The sequence below is a fragment of the Nanorana parkeri genome, unplaced genomic scaffold (assembly GCF_000935625.1).
Source record: "Nanorana parkeri isolate BGI_ZX_2015 unplaced genomic scaffold, ASM93562v1 scaffold1044, whole genome shotgun sequence".
NCBI classification, from domain to species: domain Eukaryota; kingdom Metazoa; phylum Chordata; class Amphibia; order Anura; family Dicroglossidae; genus Nanorana; species Nanorana parkeri.
Window position 1 is genome coordinate 88,682 of NW_017307312.1, and position 27,622 is coordinate 116,303.

The following is a 27,622-nucleotide window of genomic DNA, read 5'->3' on the forward strand; positions in this document are numbered from 1 at the left end:
AGATCCTGGGCATGTTTTACCCGAATAATCTAGTAGGGGCCACCACTTTGCATGTACTTTTTAGTATGCTCGCTTGACGACTGTTTAAATATTATAATGCCTTATCCTAATTGTATATTACATACTATACCAATACGTCCAAGAAACTATGATACTTTAATAAAAGGTACATTTGATCAAATTCTAGATGCAATCTGATAAATAAGATATTTTCCCAGCAAGATTTATTTTAACGACTCATGCACATTGGCAATTAACTTCTTTTTTTTTTGGTGGGGGGGGTTATGCCTCTGAACGCAGTGATATTTCAGCCAATGTGTCAGTGCACATTGTGGGATTTAGATTTGTATTTTAGAGCATCATTCAGGGTTAGAAAGAATTACCCAGAACCTGCTTACCGGCATGATTTATACACATATGTGTGTAAATGCACATATCAGCATAAATTCATTTTGGGGGCTAGACAGATTTAGCATACATGGACGTATTTTAATACAGAGGTGGGCAGATTAATATTAAAGTGACATTAAACCCTCAGATTTTTTTACATAAACCAATACTGTAATGTGCGCCTTACTGTAATCCATGGTAGTTCCCTTCTCTTTGCTGCTCTTCCTTTTAAATCCTCATATCTTCTCATGCTTGGGGAGAACTTCCCTTTGCAGCTGAGTGCCTCTTCCTGTAGTGCTGGCTCAGGTTGCAAACCTATACACAGACACCGTGTATCCATTTCAGAGACAAGGCAGTCTGCTGCAAAACAGAAGTTCTGCCCAGCATGAGAACAGATACAGATTTAAAAGGAAGAGCAGCAAAGAAAAGGGAACTACCATGGATTACAGTAAGGCACACATTACAGTATTGTTTTATGTTAAAAAAATCTGAGGGTTTAATGTCACTTTAAATTCAAGAGCCAGTCTGTCCAATCCAGGAGCCAGCAGTTTTGGGGGGTTTTTTTAGGCACCACCTTCATTGACAACAACTTGATTAAACTTCAAAAGTTCGGCACCAGCTGTAAATTTAAAGGAGCATTGGCTACCTGGCACCCTGTTTTAATAGTGCACGAGCCCTAATAAGCTCTGTACTATAGAATGAAACCTAGTAGCTTATTTACAAAGTCTACTACAAAGTAAACTAGAGGAAAACATTAGAAGTTGTCCAGAGTATGTCATCTTCAGAGTGTGTCTTCTTTCGAAATTTTAAAATTAAAACTTGTTTGGTTGCAGTAAGCAACTTTTAAAGTCACCTTGTGCCAGTCTTTGTAAATCATATTGGCCATTTACACTTCTCAGACATCTTGGTTGCCCCTTACAGCATTTGAAGGATGTACGAAAGAAAAGAATGGATTTGTGTTCACAAACTGCCATAATTAATTGCAATTATATCAATCCTATGTATTACAGTATTAAAGCCAGGTTGTCACACCCCATAATCATGTGGGTGCCTATTCACAAGACCCAGTGTAATGACAAAATGCTGTTCTCACTGTTACATTGTTGAACTTCTGCATTAAGTTATTACGTTTTTCAGATTACAGCATAATGTTACATTGTTGAACTGCTGCATTAAGTTATTATTAAATTTTTCAGATTACAGCATAATCTAGAACCTTGGTTCTCAACTGATGGGTTGTGACCCAAAAGTGGGTCATGGCCCCGTGTTCAGTGGGTCGCCACATGCCTTCCACTTTTCTAGGTGAGAGGTTCTTCGGCCTCCCCCTAGCGCAGCACTGTCCGTTCTTACACAGAGCAGCCATTCAAAAGATGCTGCCCGGAGCCGAGTTTCGACTTGAGATGGGCTGGGGGTATGGCCGCGAGGGAGCTCCATCCATACATGCATTGCTTATAGCTCCCCCACATGTCCTGTAGAGGTGCCTGGACCGGAGGGACATCACATTCTGGCTCCCGGCACCTCTACAGGTGCAATTGGGAGCTGTGCAAGCAAAGCACATATGGATGGAGCTCTGCCACAGCTCAGCAGCCTACACTGCCGTGCGTTCCATTGCAGTGGGTCATGAGGTTACACAGGTTGAGGACCACTGATCTAGAAAATGCTAAAGTTGAAAGGCATCTCGGTGATCTAAAAAGCAAGCACTGTTAGGTCATACAGCATGACAGTGTATGTAAATTAGAATTTTCCAGTCTGCCAGTGTATACCCAGCTTTAGTATGCTCATTTGCCGACTTGTAGAAATGTAATTATGACTAAATGTAATAATGCCTTTTTTCCTAAATGTGTATTAGACACTATACCAATACACCCAAGGCACTGTGCTAAATAAATTAATAAAAGGTTAATATCCATGAAAGTTCAGATGCAATAGGATATACGTGATGTAAATGAGCAACTACTGATCAAACAAAAATTAAATAAATCTGTATTTTAGAATGTCTATACCTCTTAACCTCTTTTTCACTGAAATAACATAGCATGATCTGAAGTAGGCTAGTTGAGCTTTGTAAACCCAGATAAAAGAAACCGAGATGTGTCAGAAGCAAGAGAAAAATCCCAGAGTAGTGCTTACGATTCCCTTTGTTGTATAACTTGATAGGCGCGTATAAATAATTTAAGTTGACTGCTTTTCTTCTTGATATTAACCTTTTGAGTAGTTCAGTGCCGTGCCCTAGAGGTAGTGGAATGGAGACATACAGTAGTCTGTCAATTTTTGTATTCTAAAAAAAAAAAAGCTATTAGAAAGTTGAGGTGCGTGCGTGTGCAATTGTATTTTTATTTTATGTTTATTCCACTGCTGGTAAAGTGTTTAAACAAGAGCTCACCACTGCTATCTGTATTTTATAATATAGGTTTTTGATTCCACTCTCTCCGGCCCCTTTCTCCCCGGTTCCCTTCCTGTTTTCTATGCCTAGTATCATAAAGGCATCTCTTATACTAGCTGCAATGACATTTGCAAGCAAAGAAAGCCATTCACACAGCTCTGGCCCACAGCCCATTCCAAATACTGTATGATTAGGCTCATTTTCTCTGTGCCCAGCAGCTATCAAAACTTCCATTAGTTCTATGCCGTTGGGATCTGTATCACGCAGCCTTGTTCATCTTGCCAATTTCCTATCTCGTATGCATATTAATGGCATTAATTAGTTCACTCTGATATAAATTTAAAGGTTGAACACATTAATAAGTCAGTTAACTATAACCTTCTCACAACAGCACTTTAAGCTCGAATGATGTCATATTTGGATGGAGAAAACATGTAACTAAACACAAGTTGTGCTGACCTAAGTTTAAAGATGTTCTGACCACTGGATCTAGAAATTAAACGTGCTACTTGTTAATATATTGAGTAAATGGGAAGTATATAGTAGCTTTCAAAGAAACAGAAAGTTCCATTCTATATAGCAGTTTTATTATGTGTGGATGAAATGCTTAGTAAAAATGTAATGCCAGGACAGCTCACTGTAGCTCTGTAAAGGCAAATACCACGAATAAAGGGTGTAAGTTCCCAAACCTCCTCTTTCGGGGACTTACGCCCATGCACAAGCAAATGCTGGTAATTGCTCTTATGCACAGGCAGCGAATGGTGTCCATAGAATCTTATGTGCACAAAAACTCAGCAGCTGGGGATCCTGGGCACTGCAAATACAGGTGTATTTTACGCTGTAAACCCGTACATTTAAAATTAAAAGGCTGCAAAGTCACTGCTGTGTAACTAGGCTTTCATTCCTTCTAATCTAATAAAGACACAGAGCTAGTGCTCCGTTAAAGTGGCCATACACCTTACAACCATTGTACAACTTTTTTTTGTCCAGACATCTAACGCTCGTTCAATTTTCGTTCAAACAGCCCATCATGCACAGATCAATGAAGTTCACAATTAACAGTCGTCACCACCACTAATTGGCCGATTTCCGTCAATCGAAAGGACAGATTTTCGTTTGAGCATGTGCAGTTATCATCTTCAGATTTTTGTTGTACAAAAACGCCAGTGAATTGGTTCACAAACAACAACACAGAACAGCCAATGCATTTCGGGGACTCAAAACCCTCCCCCTTCACCAGGCTACAAAAAAAAAAATAAACATGGTTTCCTAAATTAGCTAATTTAAAATTGGATTTTAGTAAAAAATCAGGCTGCCATTGCTGCCCTCCTCCTGAAAATGCTGGTTGCTTGACTATCATGCAGATGCTTTGGTTTAATACTTTCTAAGTCACTGGTTTGGAACAAATATATTCGTAATGAATTCTGGCTTTTGTCAAGCTGTCATTTGCTTAATTCAATTCTGTGATTCCAAATCATTAATGCTGGTCACAGCCAGAGACAACTAGCACAAAAGGAGGCCAGGAATGGTAGCCCCACATGGCTGGTGTACTTTCTGATTTTTGGCATAGTCTCATTGTTTCCTGGCTTGCGGTCACAGGCCACAGATTGATTTTAATAAGTGATTTTGCCTTTTACAATAATGTGTGAGTGGAGCAGAACTTCAGATAACTATGACCCAGTAAACACTACCTCTTCTATTTCATTAACTGATCTATATTTATGAAAGATGTCATTAAAGAAAAAAGGAATGTGGCATTTCACTGTTCAGTTAAGTACAGATAAAAACACATGCTTGTATAGATACAGTGAGATACCATTTGAACTCTGGGTCATAAAGTATGTAAAAACTCCTTCTAGTACGACACTGGCTGATAAAACACATGCCCCATTTTTATTTGCCTTAACAAAAAATGATATCAAAGATAGTTATATATCTTACGCTGTCAGTGTGTGGATGTTTTTGCTGCTGGTTGTCATTTTAGCACTTTTTTTTTCTGTGCCAGGTTTAAATCTCTGCAGCCTGTAATATTTTACATTTTGGAGGCAGCCCTGAATGATTATGGACAGGATGTGATGTTGATCACAGCTTCTATCTTGGATGATACTGTTATTTGACAGTCTGCCTCTCCCAGGAGATGGGTAGACAGCAGGAAATGTGTATGACTTTAACTTGTGAGTCAGAGTTCTCTATCAAGTAGGCTTTACATTTTTAGTGACGTGTCCTATCTGTGAAACTCTTAAAGAAGAAATAACCCATCAAGTTCCTCTCCTTGTAGTAATGCAGGGCATCCTCACCACCAGCAATGTTCTTTATAAATAATGTGACCCATGCCCCTCCTATAAAGACTTATGCGCCTCATCCCAGATCACTTTTTTCCCTGCTTTTAGACATGTATACATGCATTTAGCAGCATTTAGAGTTTCTAATGGGATCCCGAACACACAGAATTCTATTTGTTCGAAGCACAGCTACACTGAATACAGGTAAATGCAAAGCCTGAATGATACCATTGAAAATTAATTAGATATGTGCTCTAAATGCAGGTTTGACACTGCCAGTGAATGAGGCCTAAGCTGCATTGAACTTACTGTAGTGAAGAACAGCCTTTGTTTAACTTTTCCCACAGCTTATGAAAGTCCTATGTAGCTTCTTTTCTTTGCAGTGGTTTCCTGTCATTTTAAGATAATACAGGAGTACGGGCAGCTCCCATTTCCAGGACCTGTGGTTGTTTCCTTCCCTGTTCTTATTTATGGAACAAAAGCAACTTTACAGCACATGTCCCTAAAGGAATGCCAAGATATAATTTCTGATGAGCTTTTATTGTTGTGTTCAGAAGACTACTAGTATATATTACACTCTCATGGCATCCATTTTTAGTTTTAGTCTTATTCCATCAGTGTCTGAGTCAATGAGCTGTGAGATTAAAGTAGAACTGAAGCCACAACTTTTTTGTTTTGCTTTAAATAAAGTAAGGGAGGGTTATAAAACATGCCAGCTTGTTTGTTTGCCCTCTGTGTCACACTTGGGAGATTTCCCTTCACTTCCTGTCCAATGGCTACAGCAGGATGTAAGAGAGGCAATCCCTCCAAAGCATCGCCATCATCCCTTCTCTTGTGACTCTTGTCGGGAGCATGCACGTACATGTAGCTCCAGAGAGACCCCGCAAGGCGGTGAAGCCACTATATAGAAGGAAATGTGTCTCAATATGTGTAGTTTCGAACTGATGAGTGTAATGAGTCCATTTTATATTAACAGAAAGACCAGAATGGGGCTGTAACAAACTCCGGCTTAGATGGTAGATTCACAACAGATGCATTGGGGCTTTTTCCAGTGCAGCCCCAACACAAGACGAGGCAGTTTGCCTTGTCATGGATGGATACAGTTCACACCACCACATTGTGGTGGAATGCAGTGGTGTGATCTGAAACAAAGTACTGCATGCAGCACTTTTTTTCAGCGCAGTAGGATGTGACACGGCATAACCACCTCACAACAGGCTGTGCTCGAAGAACTTAAGAAATTTCACGTTATGAAAAAAGTAAACTGCGTTATGTGCTGGGATTGGCCTAACCGCACCCTGCCGGGCACCACATACCAGCTTCTGTGTGATGTAGCGCAGTGGCTCGTTTAAATGGCCCCTAAGGTGTTTCTTTTTCCCGCCGCTTTTAATGTTTTGAATCTTTGAATATTAGTTCCTAACAAAATGCTCCATTTAACCGTTCTAGCAGAAGTCTTGGAAGGAGTGAATGCAGCTACTGAAACAGTTTATTAAACATAGGCCTGTATGTGGGAGTGAAGAGACATTAGATATTTATTAAAACAACAGGCTCCATCTGGAACTCATCTGTAGTCCCATGACCTCAGAAGGCTTGCCAGTTCCCATGATACAAAAACATTGGTATCAGCACAGGAAAACTCCACTTATACCCACAGGGCAAGAAGGATAATAATATGCAATGTGGTCTGATTTCTTCATTAGAGAAACTGACACCAAATTGCCACAATGATGTTTTGCATGATGTTTAACAAAAACAAAAGATTGTGTGCTTCAGACAAATGTTTAGCATTTAAACATGCACACAGTTTTGATGAAGTAGCTGTTTGTTTATTAAGGATGTCCCTGGGTTCATTATTATTGTACTGATCAAATCAGGAGAATCAGGGATAGAAATGATCTTTATTAGAAAATGTGTTACAGATGGCAGTATAGATATTGGAAGAAATGTTAGACTTCCAAGAAGACTAAAATGCATTGCAACTTTTATTTATTTAGCATTTTGGTACTTTTTTACTTTATTATTAGAAATTATGAGTATAAATAGTAGGATACAGTTCCAAAGTGTCTCTAGATTCTGACTTCAGTAAGCTGACATTTACGCCCCTTTACTGCGTTGCAGTAAAACTTGCGTTCTTCCATAAGGCACGGCTATCTTGTGCATTGTGGTGCAGTTTAATTAGCATGGCACCCCAATGTACAAGTACAGATGGGGCCCCACAATGTGGGTCCTCAGGTGCCTAAACGTAGATGTCTGTTTTTACCTACTGTATATCCTGCTCCCACAGCCAGCTGCAATGCATACTTCCTAAGGTGAAATCTTAATTGCATTTGACTTCTTCAACAAGTCTATGGGACTGGCTTCCAAGCATTTACCTCTTTAGGAGATGCCCTATGATGTATAGATATCAACTAAGCTGATGTGGGCAGTTCAAAGATGAATTTAGCATAGAATGAAAACATTGCAGCATTCTTCAACTGTGGGATAAAGGTAAGTTTACATAAGGGGCAGGGCAGGATGGTTTCATTTAGGATGGGGGAAGAGCAGGGCAGAAAGCATAAGTTCGTATTTTATTAAGCTGTAGTTATCCTTTAAAAAACCCAGGAATTTGTCCACTAAATATGTTGTGATATATTTAAAAGGTAGTGTACTCCATGAGGGCTTATGCCACAGACTTCACTAAAAATCGAGGACGTGGCAAGACCCAACAGACTGCATGGTTGCTGTGAGGCCAAGGATCATAGGGGGCCCATAGTTTTCTGGCTCCCTAGTGATCCATATAGGCATTTGACAAATAGAATTAGATAAAATGATTGCATATATAACATAAGAACCTTTAGATGTTTGCTATGGAGAACAAATAGTGCTCTGTATCACTACAGAAATTGACTTTGAAATGGAGAGTATGAAGCTAGTGGGCCCTCTTATTGCTTTTGCTATGGTACTCAATCACACATAGTTCCAACCCCACTACAAATGTCATATTTTAAATAATTTACAACAAATACCTATAATGGGGATACAAATGACTGTGTGACAATACTAGAAGAGTTCTAATACATTTAATGATGCAAATAAGACATGTTTTCAATGTTTAGGCAATCTAAATGTGTTTAGGCACATTGCGGTCTGTCCCCTGCGAGGTTTGCTGGCCTTTGTGACAGTCTTAAGCCTGCTAGCAGATTTTTTTTTTTTTTTTTTTAAAAAAAAAACTGAAAGTAAGCACTGCCTTTGTGTTTTATCATTCCACAAGCTAGAGCTGAGGGGCACTTTAAAGGGCACAAGAATGCTGTTTGAAGCTGCCTGAAATTGTGCAAATGTTGTATAAAAGCTTGTTGAGCACAAGGATCTTCATACAAGCAGAGGTCCCTGTGAACTAGACCTAAAAAAGTATATAGGTTGCCATTACTGAGATTCTTTTGAAAATGCTTTAACAACAAATGGGTCAACAGCAGCAGGCTACATTTTTGTCATTGCAAAAGTTTCCATGTAAATATGTCCCCATATTATAATTTTATTAAGACGGAGATGATCACGCAAAGAAGCTCTTACTCCATAGAATATTAGTTGCTTGATGTGTGCACCACTGGAACCAAGCCATGTAAAAGGTTAACATCCACAACATGGTTTTTTTTATTTTATTTATGCTATTTACTCTGCATACACCTTCACACACTTTTTTTTCAGGCATCTGTTCCCAAATAAATACTAATCCCCGTAATCCACTTTGTTAATCTGTCGTTTAAATCTGTTTCCTCTGCAGAACAGGGCTGCAAATGTTCTCTGACATGGAATACAAATATGTAAAGCATAGTGAAAATGATTCTGTTCCCTGTTGTGTGGATTTCCCATAACCCGGTATACCTGAAGTCATAATAGTCTGAAGACAAAGCAGAATATTTATTATGGCTGCAGGTAAACTGGGTAGTAAGGATCGAATGACAAGATTCATTTCATCCGGTTAATGAACCCTACAGTGACAAAGGTGGAGCGTCTATAGAATGTGGTGCAGCCAGTCTTCTTGATAATTATCTGAATGAAATAAGAATGCAACAATGCAGAAGGAAGGGCGGGGTTGTTTTCATTTTTCATCAACCCCTTACTGACAAAATGGAATGTATCTGATTAAAAAGTATATAAAATCTGGTTGAATCTCCTTCAGCAGCAAAGACTTCAAGCAAGCGCTTTCAGTAGCTCTGGATCAGACCACCACAACGTTCAGAAGGAATTTTTGACCACTCCTCTTTACAAAACTGCTTCAACTCGGACACATTTGTAGGATGTTTGGTGTAAATGGCTCTTTTGAGGTCATTACACAGCATCTCTATGGGGTTAAGGTCGGGGCTCTGACTGGGCCACTCCAAAAAGCGCATTTTTTTTTCCTGAAACCAATCTGCGGTGGGTTTACTTTGCTGTTTAGGGTCATTGTCCTGCTGCATCACCCAACTTCTATTAAGCATCAGCTGGCGGACAGCCACCCTAACATTATCCTGTAGGATACTTTTGGTAAACCTAGGAATTTATTTTTCCCTTGATAATGGCAAGTGGTCCAGGCCCTAAGGCAGTAAAGTAAGCCCAAATCATGATGTTCCCTTCACCGTTGGGATGATGTTTTGATGTTCATAAGCGGTGCTCTTTTTGCGCCATACATAGTGCCGAGTGTTCTACCCGAACAATTCAACTTTTGTTTCATCAGTCCACAAAACATTTTTCCAGTAGCGTTGCAGTTTGCCAAGGTGCTCTTTTACGATGCAATTTTTTGGGGGGGAGCAGCGGCTTCCTCTATGGTGTTCTGCCATGGAAACCCTGCCTGTTCACCGATTTACGTATGGTAGACTCATGAACAGGGATATTTACCAATCCCAGTAATGTCTTTAAGCCTTTAGTTGTTACTCGTGGGTTTATGAGGCTTTACTTCATAGAGGATTCTACGTTGTGCCATTGGAGTCATCTTGGCTGGGCACCCACTTCTAGGAAGAGTAGCCACCGTGCTAAACTGTCTCCATTTATAGACAATTTGTCTATCAACTGATGGATGCCTAAACACTGGGACTGCTTTGTATCCCTTTCCAGCCTTATGCAAATCAACTACTCTTATTGTATGTCTTCAGAGAGCTTCTTTTTGTGAGGCATGGTTCACATAAGTGGATTCTTCTTATGAACAGTGAACTTTAAATGTTTGAGTCTCCTTATCAATCAAAGTAGCTCTAAACTACACCTCCAATATTATAACAAAAGCCAATTGGACTTGCACAAATTCCTAATTGGACTCCAGATGTGCAAGCTACTAACTTCAATTAGCTTTTGTTAAAATAATTGGTCTATGGGTTTACTTATGTTTTCCTCCAGCACTGTGACTGTTTAATGGGTGTGTTCAATAAAGACACGAGAAATTGTAATTGTTTTTTGTTATCAACTTAAGCACAATGGGGGGAATTTATCAAAACTGGAGCAGACAAAATTTGGAGCAGATTTGCACTGCAGCCAGCTTTTCTTTTTCATTTTCAAATCTTACCTGAACAAACTGAAGAGAAATGCTGATTGGTTGTCCTGAGCAACTGCTCCAGATTTTGTCTGCTCCAGCTTTGATAAATTCCCCTCATTGTGTTTGTGTATGGTTGTTACTTTTGTGTTCTACTGTCAGCTATGAAGAAGAACCAACTTACTGAAGACTGCACCAAAGCAGAGATAGTGCTAACTGTGTTTAGTGCAGTCAGTCACATTGTGATTGTGGAAGTGTGGACAGTAATTGCCTCTGTTTCGTTTTTTTTCTTATGGTTTTAGTCAGCTAGGCTATTTAGAGTTTTCCACTGACTCGTAGAGCTGCTTGTGCCAAACTGAACTTGGCATCTGTACAGCAGGCTGAGGTGACAGAGAGCGTACTGCATGGGCCACCATCTAACAGAAATGAAAAGACAGGCAGTGTGCAAGACAAATACCACATTGCAACCCAAAATCTAAGTGACATCTCCAAAATGTCATGATTTGCATGTCATCATGGTGACTAGGAAAGTTCCCTTAGCCACCAGGACATCCTGCCCAGGGTCAGGCAAGCTGGGAACCCTAACTCGGGTTCAATTATGATTATTGCATATTCAACTTAGCTGCCCAAAACACTGGCACATCATTGCCTAACTGAGTAGGGAAATCAGTATCAGTCTGTCGCAGCAGGGACCACAGGGAATGGATTAGATGCTGATGGAGGAGTAGAGAGCATGGAGGACGGGTGTACTGTGCTATCGCCTCTCCATTTTATTTACAAATAAAGTAGCACAGTGAGGGAATCTGTCTTGTGTGGTCCGGTAGAAGAGGACAAAGCTGATAGTGGAGGAATGGGGCAGCCTGACTGACAGCTAAGGCATCACTGGAAATGGTGCTCCATCAGTTTGGCTTTTTGGTTTGGCTGCGTTCATTGCACACAAATATGAAAGGCAGCCTATTTTTTGTGAGCTGTCTGTTTGCCTTTTCAAATCTGTGTTTCCATCCAATTGATCTTTCACATTTGAAGGGATTTCCGTCAACTTTTCTAGCTATGAAACCTCTGCACAGTATTTTCTTTGGATTGCTTATTTTGACATCCTAAGGGGGCTGTGCAAATGTCATCATCATCTTTTGATGTAATCATTTAATTTGAGCTTTAAAGAAGAACTATGAGGTGAGTGCTTTTCACTCAGCCTCATAATCTGAGCCGACCTGTAAAACTGTCACAAGTTGGCTCAGTAGATCGGGAAGTGAGCGAACACATACCGGCGCTTCTCACGATCTATCCCCGCAGGTGAGCCGTGACTGGTTTCCCCCCTCCCCTGGTTTCCCCCCTCCCCTGCCTCTAGATAGGCAGAGTCAGCTGTCACTCATGAAGCTGTGCGGATTTTGACATAATTGTCGGGATCCTTTTTTAGCTGCGGCGTCTCAGTATACCACAAGCTGCAGCTCGCGATATACTGAGCTTTGGGTAACGGGAGGACACTAGTTTGTGTCCTACCGTTACCCTTCGGAGAACTATGGGGAAAAGCCCATAGTTGTCCTTTAAAGCTCACCACACACATTACAGTCTGACTGTGCAATTTCTTAGATCTACCGACAACTATGTAATGCAAAGGCCTCTGTTATTGGATGCAAATTGATAGGATAAATTAAGTAGGTCCCTATATTACATAGTTTTGGTAAATCTAAAGTTGATTGTACAAAGATTGTATGATCAGATTGTAACATGTAGAAGTCATCCTGGTTTTTCTGGTCTAAATCAGGATGAGGCAAACGTTGGCCCTCCAGCTGTGGTGCAATAGCAAATCCCATCTTCCTCCTGGGTGTCACGCCTGTAGCTGTCAGTCTTGCAATGTCTAATGTGTTTTGTACTTGCACCACAGCAGGAGGGTTGGAGATTGCCTACTCCTGGTCTAAACAGGCTGCTTTAAAGAGTATTTGTTTGCTGAAAATGCAGGTTACCTGGCAGTCTGTGTCACTGACCCGAAGGAAGTATGAGTATGTAACAAGTAAAGTCATCTCCACATTTGTTATTTAAACTGTAGGGGGATAGGTTGGCTGAGCTTAAGGCAGGTGATTGGGACGCTCTATGTTTTAGGACATATTCCTCTTCAGCCTTTGTATAGCTGTGAGCTTTTATAGAGCTTTTGCCTCACAATATGGGACATTTACATGAAAAGAAAAAGCTGTTACCCAACCTGGACAATTCTAGTAGCATCTCTGACATGCAAATATATTCAAATTCAAAAAGGACATTTTTAGTTGGTGACAAAAATAAAAGCTCCTCTTTAATAGCATAATTGTTTTGTATGAACTGTGTGGTTTAAAAAAAAATATTCTGTTTATACCAGTAATGGGAGGTACAAAGATATTTTATGGTTAAACAATTACTGGAATCTGAAACTATGCAGTGAAGCCGAGTTTATAAGGCAACAGTATGTAAAATAATGTGACACACCCACTAATACAGCAGAATATAGGATCCAAAGGTCTGCGTGAAGCATTTGAGAAGGGCGGCTACCTTTAAGTAATAAAGCATTGCTTGCATAATGCAGAAGATAAGGGTGTGTTAAAATGTAATTGAACAAGGCATGGCCTTTGTGAAGCAGAAAAAAAATATTTGGGTGAAGTTTTTGTTGCCTTATTTGCAAGAATTGTATGGGCTTTCAATTCCCTTAGTATATAAAGTCAATACCAGTTAATGAATTGTAGTACCTACTAACGGGTTATTGAATTATTTAGAAATCTGTTAAAGGAAATATTTGCATTGTGCTTTCTAGGTCATTGTTTTATTGTTTTTACTATGTACAAAAGGGTAGGACCCCCCCAGGTGCATACAAATTAGGTATAACATGACACGGGGACAATTAAAGTGAAACTAAACTCAGAAGTTGAATCTCAAAAATGCATTCAAGTACCCTAACTATTAGGCCCGGTTCACATCTGGGCATTTGTAGCGCGTTCCTACGCTCTAAAAACGCTCAAACACCGAAATCCCATTATTTCCTATGGGTATAGTTCACACCTGGGCGTATTACAGGCCGTATGAAAGCGCTACAAAACGTCCTACGCCAAAAGAAGTACAGGAGCTTCTTTGGGGCGTTTTTGTTGCGCGTCTCCTTTGGGTTACAGCCAAGTAGCCCTCGGAAACGCGAGTATGTTGTGCGGTTTTTTTGCCGCAAACCGCGGTAAAAACATGCAACACGAAACGCACATATTCGATACGCCTAGGTGTGAACCCAGCCTTAGCATCAGCCCAGCCTATCACTCAACTGTAGATCCTCAAATCATCTCTGCATTGGTGCTGACACTGTCCTTCCTTCTGGAGTGTGGCTACTTTTGTTTGCCATGGTCCCCGTGTGTGTTGTAATGTAGCCACTGCTCCAAACCCGCTCCTGTGATGCACTACACTCTTGCGTTTTAGTGTACTAATTTGTATTGAGATTATAGTCCATCATAGGAGTGATCTTGGAGCGGTGGCTACCTCATAACGCACACAGGGACCATGTTGAAAAAAAGTAGCCACCCTCCATTAGGAAGGACAGTGTCAGCATGAATTCAGAGATTACAGTATTTGAGGATCTACAGCTGAGTGATACACAATTAAGATACAATTTTGTCAATAGTTAGGGTACATAATTGTATTTTTAAGATTTAACACCTGAGTTTAGTGTCACTTTAGAACAGAGCGTTAATACAGCTATTGAAAGAACACCACAGTGCTTACTTTTCACTGCACATCATAAAATGCAGAGTGTGGTGTGGTGTTCGTAGTGTTCTAAAGTTGTATCTGCGTAACACCTCAGAGAACGGTCCATGGTAGGAGGAGAGCTTAATCACATGACTTTGACAGGTCATAACTTGGCTCTTATGTCTGCACTTGCCATCCCACCCATTAATGACTTGCTTAGTGTCCCAAAGCTAGAGGAGCAGAAAGCACACTGCTGGGCTTTATGAATATGCCAGAATATTATCTCTTTGAAAAAAAAGCAGTATGTCTTTAGTATGGCCTTATAGTGTATAAGATTTAGTACAATTAAGGACTTGTAGGATTCCTATTTCTGGACTGGTGCTCCAGTGTAGTCTCAACTTCTTTCTTTTAAGCATCAGATAGAAAAAATAGAGAAATCTCAATAGGGCTGAAAGTAGAAAAGTTTGAGGGTCTGAAAATCACAGAGAAGAAAAGAAAAAAAAAATTGGGTGAAAGCAGGGTATATATTGATACTTCTAATACTTCACCTTTGGGAGACACCACCAACTGACTGATGTCCATCTTTGCCAATCTGAATACTCCAACCTAGTAGATCTCAGCTTTGCTTAGCAATGTCTTCTCCTAGCCTAGATCATTTTGTCCCCCCCTTTAGGTCCATAGATCTTCTACACTTTTTTCTAGAAATGTTTTATGACCCCCAATTCCATACGATGTATGTATTGTACATGTGCATACATTTTGCCTAAGGAGAGAAAAAACAATCATCTTCATCTTGGTTGTATCTTAGTTTTATACATTGCAATGATTTTAGCTAACTCCATTGTTGAAATGTACCTGCTGCTGATCTGTCAAAGCTGACACATGCATTCCAGTCCTTACCTACTGTACTTTGGTTGCTACAGCAGATGGTCTGGCTGCTCAAATCATTTGATCAGGCCCACTGTTGCAGTAATATGAAAAACCTCTGGGATCAGCAGCGAGCCAATCACGTGACCAGGACAAAATGTTTATCTGGGGCTGTACTCAAACATTGCACAATGGTTACCAAGTTGTCACATGTGAAATTATATTCAGTTTGATATAAGAAACACAAAAATGTAATATATTACAGCTTAGCACTCCTTCGTTGTCGTGGTTATTATTATTATTATACAGGATTTATATAGCGCCAACAGTTTGCGCAGTGCTTTACAATATAAGGAAGACATTACAATCACAATACAATTCAAGACAAGATGGTAAGGAGGGCCCTGCCCCTGAGGGCTTACAATCTAAAAGGGAGGGAGAAGTGACACATGAGGAAGTGGCTGTGAGGGGATTAATTGTTTTGGAACGTGGTTGCATGCGTTTTATTTTTTCAGGCTTTTTATTATTTTTCTTTTCATCTGATGATCCTGTTCTGTAATGCACTTCCCATCATAGGTAAACAACACTCACTCACTGTACTTTTATCTGTGCAGGAGGACCATTGCCACCCTAGGCTGATGATCTCCTGATTTGAACTACAAACACCCTGTCCTCTCCATTACCACGAGGGTTTTTGTAGTTCACAGAAGATAGCTGGGAAAGCTTCTAGCATTGTTTGAAATTTCAGTTCAATACACAGGACGTTACAAGGATATTGGATTTCTGGCAAGATCTACAGCTGTTTTTCTGTACTTGGATTAACTGTAGTTAGACTGAAAAATAATGCAGCCAACGCATTTAAGGACGGGTATGCTCCGTATATAACATTTTAGTTCTTGAGTTTAGATATACTTTAATCAATACCTTTGTCAGCCATACATAATCTTTCATGGATTATGTGTGGTTTAGTTGATGCTTCTAATGGCTTTTGCAGGGTACACATGGCAAGATGTGTTCTTGCCCCTCCATTCCCTAAGCCATTTTGCCTTCTCACTTCCTCCTTACCCTCCTATATACAAAATACCTCAAAACCTTCAATTTCCTAAATAATCTGATTGGCGAATTTAAAACTGAACTCTTGGCACCAAAACGTTCATTAAAAAATATTCCTCAATAGCACAATGTCCTATGTCAGACACATGTCCCCTATTGAGGGGAATCCTGACTTTTTTCCTGGGGGGATGCATGTGCCTTCTTTTTTGGAGTGGACTGCAGACAAACCCTCTCTTTTACACCTGGCCTTACAAGGAGATGCATTGAAACCTTTATCGAAGTTGAGGAATTCTCATAGTCCTTTGCGCAGCCGTTGGCTTTCATACTTTCAGTTCAGAGACTTTTTTATCTCTCTGTTCGATCTAAGTGTCCTCACTTGGATCAAGGAACGGAGTTTGAAGACCTGTGCCACTGGAAGGAAAATATTCCTCAGCCAGTCTCTGCCCTTTATAGTTTCTTGCTTAAACACTATTCGGTTTACCGGCCCTACTTCGTTAGGGCTTGAAAATCGGATCTCTCTGTGACCTTTTCCCAAGGCGATGTGGACAAAGCCTTCCATATGGTGAATAACTAGGGCTCTGGCAGCACAAGAAAAAGCTTATAAAATCTTAACATGCTGATACAAATGCCTACTGACTTTCCAGGGTTTTCTCCTCTATGATGCCATATTGTTGGCTTTGCTTAGCTATGGAAGGCTCTTTGCTGCATATTTGGTGCAATTGTCCTCGCATTAGACCCTTTTTGGGACTCTGTCTTTCTCTCTCCTGTTTTCCTTTTTCTCTGTTTTTCCTCCCTCTTCCCCTTAACACCTTTCCTCCTCTTCTCCGTTTTGTATATTTGTTTTTATTTTCTTGGATATTGCTAAGTAAAACTTTTATCATGTAAAAAGAAACCTCCCCATTTCATTTGCAGTTGTCAAAGGGACAGGGAAGCTAAGGATATAATCTCTCCAGTGGGGTCACAGACAAAAATAAAAATCTGCAACAAATTGTAACACATCCACTCTATCTAAAGCTAAAAAAAAAAAAAAAGTAGTTTCTTTTTAGGTGACATTTAGCCGTCTCTAGGCCAGATATGCAGTACTGTGAATTCTAATAGGGTTATCTGGTCACAAAGTCCCAGAAGAGATTATATCAAATAGCATATAATTTGATTTGCCAGCAATCAAGCACAGCTTAATGTGTGTAGTTGCTTTTAAACAAAGTGAGCTTTATATGCGCTTTTGCAGACTTTACCCAATACATATCTCCATAGCAAGAGCTCCTATGTTCACATCATGACTTTGTATTTTCAGAATAACTTTATGTGCCACTGTATATTAAACTGTTTTAATCCTAAAATTCCAATAATCTCTGTGAGGTAAGGTAAGGTAAGGTAATCACTTACTAGTCAGCTAGGATGGTATATACTGTCAAATTTGCAGCAAAATAGGTAAACAATGGCTGCATATTTTAATGCAGCTAGAAAATAGATGATGAGAACAATCAGGCATATGTTGCCTTTAGCCCCTTCAGGACTGAGACCTTTTTTTCATTTTTTGCACCCATGTTATATTCCACATTTTAGGCCTGAAAATGACTTAAAACCCCAAAACATTATATATTTTCTGAATGCCAAGACCCTATAGAATAAAATGGTGGTAGTTGCAAATTTTTATGTTGCGCAATATTAGCGCAACTCCTTATTAAACCCCAACATTTAGTGAAAAATGTAATTAAATGCCCCAAAACACAACAAAATACCCATTTTTAAAAATGAAATATAAAAGATGAGGTTACAACGAGTAAAACGATACCCAACATGCCCAGGTTACAAATTGCGTGCGTCCGTGAAACGGCGAAAAACTGCAGTACCCCAAAAAGTCCATAGAAGACGCTTTAAAATGCCCCCCCAAAGGTTTAAATTTAGAGATACACCAAAATACTGGCCCTAGAATTATTGCTCTCACTCCTGCGTGCGCGGCCATGCCCAACATGTGTAGCGCATTCGTCGTTTTCATACGTAGGCGCACCCGACGCGTGTTTACGTGGCGATGCGCATGCTCACGGGGGCAGGGGACTTTAAAAAATGTGTTTTTATTATTATTAGATTTATTTTATTTTAATTTAAAAAACGTTTTTTTTCTTTTTTTTTTTTACTTTACTTTGACTGCTATTACTGCGGCCCCTTCTACGGGACACAGAAGCGATCTACCGACAGGTAAGTCGCCAGAATCGCTTATGTTGTAAAGCCGACAGTCGGCTTTACAAGTTTAAACAGACTCTGCCGGGAGTCTGTTTAAACAGCACCGACGCTGGCGACGTACACTGTACGTCGTCAGTCATGAAGGGGTTAAAAGATATTAAAGTCAAAAGGTTTTTCAAGAGCCATTTCAAAAGCTGATTAAATCACCTACAATGGATGCTGCTCTTTGATAAGAGTTGAGTTAAAAAAGTTTGTTTTCTTCAGGATCAGCTGGTTCCCTGAGCACTGGCCCTGATATCCTGTTTTAGGGCCTGTTCACACGACCTCCGTTTTGTGTGCTGACCGGCTCCGTACGCTGCTGCACTCAAAATGCATCCCAATGTATCCCTATGTGTTTTATGGGCTACAGTTCTCAAGTGCGCAGTCCGTTCAGCTTACGACAGAAAAAATACTGCATGTCACATTTTGTCAGGTCAGGAAACGCAAACGCGTCCAAAACGCACTGCACTGCAGCTAACATACTAACAGCCCCACTCCAGTTTTTTTTTTTTTTTTACTTGAACGCATCAAAAACGTGGCAAAAATGCACTACATCAGTCTGCAGATCCGCACCTGATCAGGACCTGATATCATGTGAACAGGCCCTTAGGGTGGCTTCTTTCCTCGCAGTGTTCTTTGGAGCCACCCTTGTGTGTGCTAGTAAACTGTGTGTCTCTCCACAAAAATACAGGCACAGCAAGGTAAGACACACTCTTGATCCTTCTCCTGCTGGAGACTGCTCTGTTCTTTGTGATCTTGTACTCAATAGAGAGTTCAGGAAAGCAGAGGTTAAATAGTTGGAGCCAGCTGTTCAGAAACAATGATTGTAAGTGTTTGAGCAAAAACTTAAATAAATACTTTGCTGGGCAATGTATATTTGTTTGATCTGGATTCATTATTGAAAAATGGTTTGAGAATTTAGTACGACTTTAATCTTGTATTGTGCTAAATTGGGGTGCTTTTATTTTATCACAATAAAAGATTAAGCAAACACTTGCTGGATTGTTGCCATCATCTTTTCTCTAGTTGCACTACAATATCCAGTCATTCTTTACCTATTTTGTTACCACCTGCAAATATTTTCTCAGGTTCTTCATTGATTTTTTTTTTTTTAATTGGACATTTGACATATAGCCTTATCTTACAAATCTCTCACTGCTGGATGGTCACGCTAAGGACCAGATACTTCTGGTGGGTGACCTAAGAGGCAGATGAAAACTGTTGTGAATCTTGGACATTAGTGAAGACTGGTTTGTGCACCACTTATGTCAGATCACTAGCTAAAACAATTATAATCCCAAATGTACCTATTTATAAGTATAATATTTATTTTAAGATGGGAATCTTGGAACCCCTTCACCCCAGCCTTTTTTTGGAGAGCTGCAATAAGTACAAGATCATAGTAGAATTCTTTCATCTAGCTCTTGGACTGTGCTAGAGTGGCACAATGTTTGCATCCCCTAGCCCTCCTGCCAGTGGCAAAGGATGGTCTGATGGAAGGATGAGGTAGGATTGCATGTCACATTGGCTCATTGTGAATAATAACCAACCTGATACAGACACCACCCCTTCTTTGCATTCTCAGAACACACTTCCAACCTTTTGTCACACTATCAAGAGACCTAAAAGATGTTAGCGCACTGGCCTCATATAGGCCAAGCAGTTGGAAGACTGCCTAATGCAGCCCTGTGTTTTGTTTGAATAAAAGTACCCTTCCATTTTAATGAGTGATTCTGCTAAAATGTGCAGTATTATATTAAATTGTTGTTCTAGGTAGAAATAGAAAGTGTGATTGCTTTCTGTGTCTCTCCTGGGGATATCTCACGTTCTGTCTAGATGACAACACTGAAAGTGAGTGGTAATCCCACCATTGGCAGCAGTCACCAGAACAGGAGGTGAGTGAAAAAAATTAAGACACCTGTCCCAGTGACGACTGTCAAAGGTATTTTAATACAATTTCTTGTTCTGTCACTGGGACAGAAAGTACTGTCTCTAAGTCTCCGCAATGAGGACACAGAGAGAGATAGAAAACATGCAGAGGTTTTAACTCTTAACTACCCTATCAAAGACAAAAAAATTTTGGCTAGAGTTTTGCTAAGAGCAAACTATAATGAGCTGCACTTACCTATGTCCAAATTATTTTTCAGAGTCCTTCTAGACAAGGCTTCAGCTCTTTGTGCTTCTGTGTAACTCCCTCCTATGATCCAATGTGCTTGGCTACAGAGGAGTCAGAGAAATACAGTGGTTCTATGAACCATGAGCACATGGTGTGTGTTTTTTCAGGCTCATATTCAAGTCATTTGGTCCCTTTGTGGCTGGACGTACAGTGTACGTCTCCCGTCACGAAGGGGTTAAGTGCTGGTTCACACCTGGGCATTTTTCAGCGCTGATCAAAGTGCTAAAAAAGGCTCAGCAAGGGAAATCCCATAATTGCCTATGGGCATGGTTCCCACCTGGGCGTATTTCAGCGTGTAGAAATTAGCTGAAAAACGCCCTACGCCCAAACAAGTACAGGAACTTCTTTAGGGGCGTATCCATTGGTATTCCCGAGTGTGGCTCGGGGTTAACAAAGCGGTAACCCCGAGCCACACTCGGGAATACAGCGTAGGACTTACCTTGTCCGCGATCCCCGCTGTGTATTGTGGCCGCTGCCGTTTTCCGGGTTCCGTCCCTTGCGAGCGGCCGTGTCGAAGGGGGGGCGGAGCCGGTGGGAAATTTGAAAGTTAAAAAAAAAACAGAAAAAAAGAAAATAAAAGGAAAAAAAAAATCATACCGCCAGGGAGGTATAAAAACAAACGTCGAACGCGCGTTTCACTGAACGAAAAAACGAGCGGAAAAAACGCGCCCAGGTGTGAATCCAGCCTTAAGGAAGGGGAAAAGTGAAACTTGTGTCCTTGGTAATTGATGTCACAAGGCATGGTCTAGAGACATTGTTAAATTATTTTGGTATAGACATTTACTCTGGAAAATTATTATACTGCATGTGATGTAATTAGACATTTAGGGTTGATTAGCTTCTTAAGGGTTAAAATATGTTTTTCGTATTTTTTTGTAATGCTACCTAAATGGGAACACACAGGGTTTTCTTAAATTTGACTGCAAAATTGGAAATACACTAAGTTGTAGCAGCATGTTTTACGTCTAATATAAGGGGTGTGGAAAAACAAAACTACTTGTCCAAGGACTAAAGCGGGGGCGCAATCTACTTGTCCCTCATGACAATCTACTTGTCTTGATACAAATTTTTTTATTATAACCAAAACCTTATCTAGCAGTGCTAAGAAGTGTTTCTCATTGGTCAGTATGCACTAGGTTGGGAACCCCACATGTAGACCTTCTAGCTTCTCGCCACCTTGCCAAATTAGAGAAGTTTGTTGCGAAGACATGAAATCCACTCTCTGTGGCAATGGATACCCTGGTAGTGCCATACTACGGATTCAAGTCTAATCTACTAACCAACCAGTATGTCTTCTACCCAGACTACTTCACAGGATCAAGTTGGAAAGGATTCTGATGATACATGTGGCTCCAGACTGTCCTCAAGCACTTGGTAGGCCCATATGTTTCATCTTCTAGCAGATGCTCCCTGCCGTCTGACAGATCGACCAGAGATGTATATAGGTGTATGTGATTCCTACCATGTTAAAAGCTCGTAAGTCCACTTCATGAAAGATCTATAATTGCACAATGAAAATCATAATGTGAGCCCTCAGATTGCATTGAGGGCTCACATTATGGTCATTTTCTGAAAATACAATTCTTTATTTTTTTGCAGCAAGGTGGTCAGCATCTGGCAAGAGTACAATCTATGGCCAGGTTTCAGCTTTACCCATTTTATTTCAAAGTCCTTTGGCAAGTTTTTCCCTAGTTTGCACCTTTATACATGGTGTGACTCATGTTGTTCTCTAGGGTTATCCCCCTCTGATTTTGTGGGATCTTAATTGGATTATTTCTGTAATACAAAAACTGCCCTTTGAGAATATTAGAGAAATTTCTTTGCTGACTAGCAATAGCAATAACCTCAGCCAGATGTCTCCTAGCAAAGAGATTGTACCTCTATCTCTTTGTCTGGCATGTCTACATCCTAAGGAGGTGGCCTTGCACACTTCAGACGTTGTTAGGCCTCTTGGAGTCCTCATCATCCTTCTGTAAAATTGACTTTCTATTTGTCCTAGAGCAGGGCTCAAAATTTCCACTCGCCCCCTCGCAAATTGCGAGTGAAAATTGCGTGGGGGCGAGTGGAAATTAAGCTATCGAGTCACTCTGGCACTGTCATGGACAGAGGCAGCTGCTTGTCCAGCCATAGATGATCGATCAGCAGCTCCTCCTCAGAGCACGGAGCTGCCTAGGGGAAGTCCTGGCTGTTTTGCATTGCACATGCTCAGTGCAAGTTTTCTTTCCCAGAGAGTGTCAGCGTCAGTGTTCCCCGGGCAACCCGGCCGGCCGTGGCTCTGAAACCTGAGCTTTCTGTGTAACTGTGAGTAAACTCTGCAGAAGTTAGAGCAGTGATTAACCCCTGCTGTGCCACAGGATCTATACAGTTTGGACACACAAATGTATTGATTAATATGAGCAAATGTGTTTGTGTAATGCCCTGCTTGTAATGCCCTGCGTGTAATGCTGCTTGTAATGCCCTGCTTGTAATGCTGCTTGTAATGCCCTGAGTGTAATGCTGCCTTTAATGCCCTGCGTGTAATGCTGCCTTTAATGCCCTGCGTGTAATGCTGCTTGTAATGCCCTGCGTGTAATGCTGCTTGTAATGCCCTGCGTGTAATGTTGCTAGTATGCCCTGTGTGTAATGCTGCTTGTAATGCCCTGCATGTAATGTTGCTAGTATGCCCTGCGTGTAATGCTGCTAGTATGCCCTGCGTGTAATGCTGCGTGTATGCCCTGCGTGTAATGCTGCGTGTATGCCCTTCATGTAATGCTGCGTGTATGCCCTTCATGTAATGCTGCGTGTAATGCTGTGTGTATGCCCTGCGTGTAATGCTGCTAGTATGCCCTGCGTGTAAGCCCTACATGTAATGCTGCGTGTAATTCTGCGTGTATGCCATGTGTGTAATGCCCTGCGTGTATGCCCTGCATGTAAGCCCTGTGTGTAATGCTGTGTGTATGCCCTGCATGTAAGCCCTGTGTGTAATGCTGCGTGTATGCCCTGCGTGTAATGCTGCATGTATGCCCTGCGTGTAATGCCCTGCATGTTGTGCTGCCTGTAATGCCCTGCGTGTTGTGCTGCGTGTAATGCCCTGCGTGTTGTGCTGCGTGTAATGCCCTACGTGTTCTGCTGCGCGTGTTGTGTTGTGTCGTGTGTGTGTTTGTGCAATGGCCGGTATTGGTCCAGCAAGAGTATGATGCGTTTGTTCCCAGGTACACTCGGTATATCTGTGCACAAGTAGAATAGGATGGAGTGGGTTCAGGCAGGGCAACTGGTGGCGAGTAACTTTTAAGGCCTGGCTAGTAGCTCAGGACCTGAAATTTTGAGCCCTGTCCTAGAGGATGCTTTTACATAATGCCCTGCGTGTAATGCTGCTTGTAATGCCCTGCGTGTAATGCTGCTTGTAATGCCCTGCGTGTAATGCTGCTTGTAATGCCCTGCGTGTAATGTTGCTAGTATGCCCTGTGTGTAATGCTGCTTGTAATGCCCTGCATGTAATGTTGCTAGTATGCCCTGCGTGTAATGCTGCTAGTATGCCCTGCGTGTAATGCTGCGTGTATGCCCTGCGTGTAATGCTGCGTGTATGCCCTTCATGTAATGCTGCGTGTATGCCCTTCATGTAATGCTGCGTGTAATGCTGTGTGTATGCCCTGCGTGTAATGCTGCTAGTATGCCCTGCGTGTAAGCCCTACATGTAATGCTGCGTGTAATTCTGCGTGTATGCCATGTGTGTAATGCCCTGCGTGTATGCCCTGCATGTAAGCCCTGTGTGTAATGCTGTGTGTATGCCCTGCATGTAAGCCCTGTGTGTAATGCTGCGTGTATGCCCTGCGTGTAATGCTGCATGTATGCCCTGCGTGTAATGCCCTGCATGTTGTGCTGCCTGTAATGCCCTGCGTGTTGTGCTGCGTGTAATGCCCTGCGTGTTGTGCTGCGTGTAATGCCCTACGTGTTCTGCTGCGCGTGTTGTGTTGTGTCGTGTGTGTGTTTGTGCAATGGCCGGTATTGGTCCAGCAAGAGTATGATGCGTTTGTTCCCAGGTACACTCGGTATATCTGTGCACAAGTAGAATAGGATGGAGTGGGTTCAGGCAGGGCAACTGGTGGCGAGTAACTTTTAAGGCCTGGCTAGTAGCTCAGGACCTGAAATTTTGAGCCCTGTCCTAGAGGATGCTTTTACATTTTAATGGGTCATTGGAATTTGACTCATGGTTGTAGGCAAATCATTTATTTGAAATGTTTACATATGGCCCCCTTCAATGCATATTAGGGAGGAATGAACCTGTAATGCCAAACCATCCAGTCTAATTCCACCTGTAATTTTTCTAGTGTAGTTTAAGTAAACCATGCCTTTCCACATGCTTTCACCTTTGAAAGATCCTTTGATTGGTTAAACCCACCACTTTTTTTTATAGAAGAAGTGTAATGATTTCAAGACTGTATGAAATAGTGTAGTAGAACTAATAGTGGTGCATACAACAGACAAAAAGAGGGGCAGCGGAGGAAGAAAGAGGAATTTTTTTCCAAATTAGGGACAGTTGGGGGTTTTGCCAGAGGGCTGCGGCATGCAAGAAGGGCAGTACAACAGAGCTTACAATCTCCCCTACAGGTACTGTTAGATAGGAAAAGAGGAATGGAATGGTTCATGTTAGGAGTATTTAATAAAGCATCTATTAGGGATCACACACTTTCTAGCCTTTAGATTTGAGGACCAAGGTAAACGCGTATAAATCAAATGTTGTGGTTCATTACTGATTTAGCAATACCACCTGCTTTTATTAGGATCAAGTATCAATTACTGTTAAACCTATTCTAAATTTTTATTTAAAATGACAGACTGTTCTATATATCATGGTATACATTTCATATGGAATCACATATATTGCCTAACATTTTTTTTCCAGGCACAGCATAAAGACAGATTCATTGAAGAGCGTTATGGCAAATACAATATCAGTGATCCCTTGCTGGCATTGCAAAGGGATTATGAGACTCTCAAGGAGGACAACCATGGACAGAGGCCCCCTGTGTGTTCCAACCCCATGTTTATTTTGAAGGAGGTCATGAAGCAATGCAAGATCATGCAAGAGAGGATGTTGGCCCAACTGAGTGCTGCTGAGAGCAGGCATAGAAAGGTGAATGTTTAATATGTGATGTTTTCTGTTTGAGTAACCCTGACAAAGCTTAGAGACGTTCAGCATCTCAGGACAGTATGCATGTTTGTCAATATTACAAAGAAAAACTGAAGTACATATGTATGAGTATTATGCTTGCCTAACCCACAGAATTAAATGGTTTGAAACCAGAATTTCCCCCTGTCACTGATTCAGAATCTGACAGTCCATGTTTGGAAGCTTTGTCAGTCAGTAGGTATCTTAGGCATTTTATCATCTCACCTATCTGGCATTGTTAGATGTTACCTGTGTGGTAATCCAAAAACGGAAATCTTATTTTTAAAACACACACACCGGCACCAGGGTCATGGCCGCTTAAGGCTCATTGATGCACGTGGGGAGCGAAGGCTGTCCTGTGTAGTCTGATCCAATAAAAGAGCTGCTGTAGCTCAAATTGCTTGAAAAGGTAATGCTGGTTCCAAAAGAAAGGTGTCTGCAACAAAAATTTTTGTCACAAACACGTTTATAAATTCCCCCCATTGTGTGTTTAACCGCTTGAAGACCAGGTGTTTAGACCCCCTTCCTGGCCAGGCCATTTTTCAGTATTCGGCGCTGCGGTACTTTGACTGACATTTAGAAACCCCCTTATGTGATAGCAAAAGAAGTGACAGGTCCTCTTTATGGAGACATCAGGGGTCTCCAAGACTCCTAATGTCACCTAGGACGCCCTGATGAAGCAGAGACCTGCTTTATCAACTTCTCTCCAGCGTCTGAAGCTGGAGAGTGACACGAGAATGCGAAAGTGATGTAATATACATCACTTCCGCATTCTGACACCGGAGAGAGGCACTATGCTGGTCCGGGACAGCGGAGCCCGGGACCAGTGTGACAATGAGGGGGGGGCACGGGCCGGCAACTTATACAAGCGATGCACCGGCTCTATAGCCGGAAGAACGTTTGTATGTTAACAGGCATCGCTGCCTGTTTTTAAATGTTGTGTCTTTCCCGCTCGCGTGCGCCCGAGTGGGCGGGGCTAGCAGGCCGTCTATACGTGGCCTGTTAGATCCAAGAAGCTCCCGACCAGCCGTTTTTTTACAACAGCCGGCCGGGAAGTGGTCATACTAACTAACCACAAAGTTTTATCTCTGTTTTTGCAGTGCTCTTGCAACATATTCATGTTTGCGACTCATTGCACGGGTTTTTTGACAATTCGCATAATTTCTGAACTTCACAGTAATTGCATTAATCATTTGCGACATTAAAATCCCTCCAAACTGTCGCACATCCTAGAAGTCCTGCTGAGCACTTCTTAAAGTATCGCAAATATAACTCTGCTTCATTCCCTCAAGTCAGCTAAGCCCTTCAGGGCTATTCAGCTGTCAGACAGGAGGTTCTCTGCAAGCTTGCGACCGTTTAGAGACGGTTTATAGAGAGGGGCAGTTTAGAGACAATTCTCCCTATGTAGGCATTTACAAATGGCCCATACACTAGGATAACAAATATGTTGCTATATAGGCACTAGATATCAGGGATGCGACAGTTTAAAAGACGCTGATGATCCGACAAAATGATGATGCTGTGGCCTCTTTCAGCAGGATAATGCGCCCTGCCACACTGCAAAAAAGGTTCAAGAATGGTTTGAGGTGTTAAATTGGCCCCCAAATTCTACAGATCTTAATCCAATTGATCATCTGTGGGATGTGATGAAAAAACAAGTCCGATCCATGGAGGCTCTACCTCGCAACTTACAGGACTTCAAGGATCTGCTAGTGTTGGCTTGGTGCCAGATACAGCATACCGTCAGAGGTCAAGTGGAGTCCATGGCTCGACGGGTCAGGGCTTTTTGCTGGCAAAAAGGGGCCTACTCAATATTAGGCAGGTGTTCAGAATGTTATGGCTGGTGTGTGTGTGTGTGTATGTATATATGTGTGTATGTTCATATGTGTGTATATATGTATGTGTGTGTATGTATATGTATATATAT

General features: G+C 41.4%; 1 protein-coding gene across 1 annotated transcript in view; it reads left to right on the plus strand.

Annotated features, from left to right (window-relative positions):
* CTTNBP2NL (CTTNBP2 N-terminal like) overlaps positions 1–27,622 on the plus strand; it is a 91,751-nt gene that overhangs the window by 56,120 nt on the left and 8,009 nt on the right. The window contains exon 3 of the mRNA XM_018567414.1: positions 25,429–25,659. Within this exon, the coding sequence (XP_018422916.1) occupies positions 25,429–25,659 (231 nt within the window). The remainder of the gene's footprint in view (positions 1–25,428; positions 25,660–27,622) is intronic.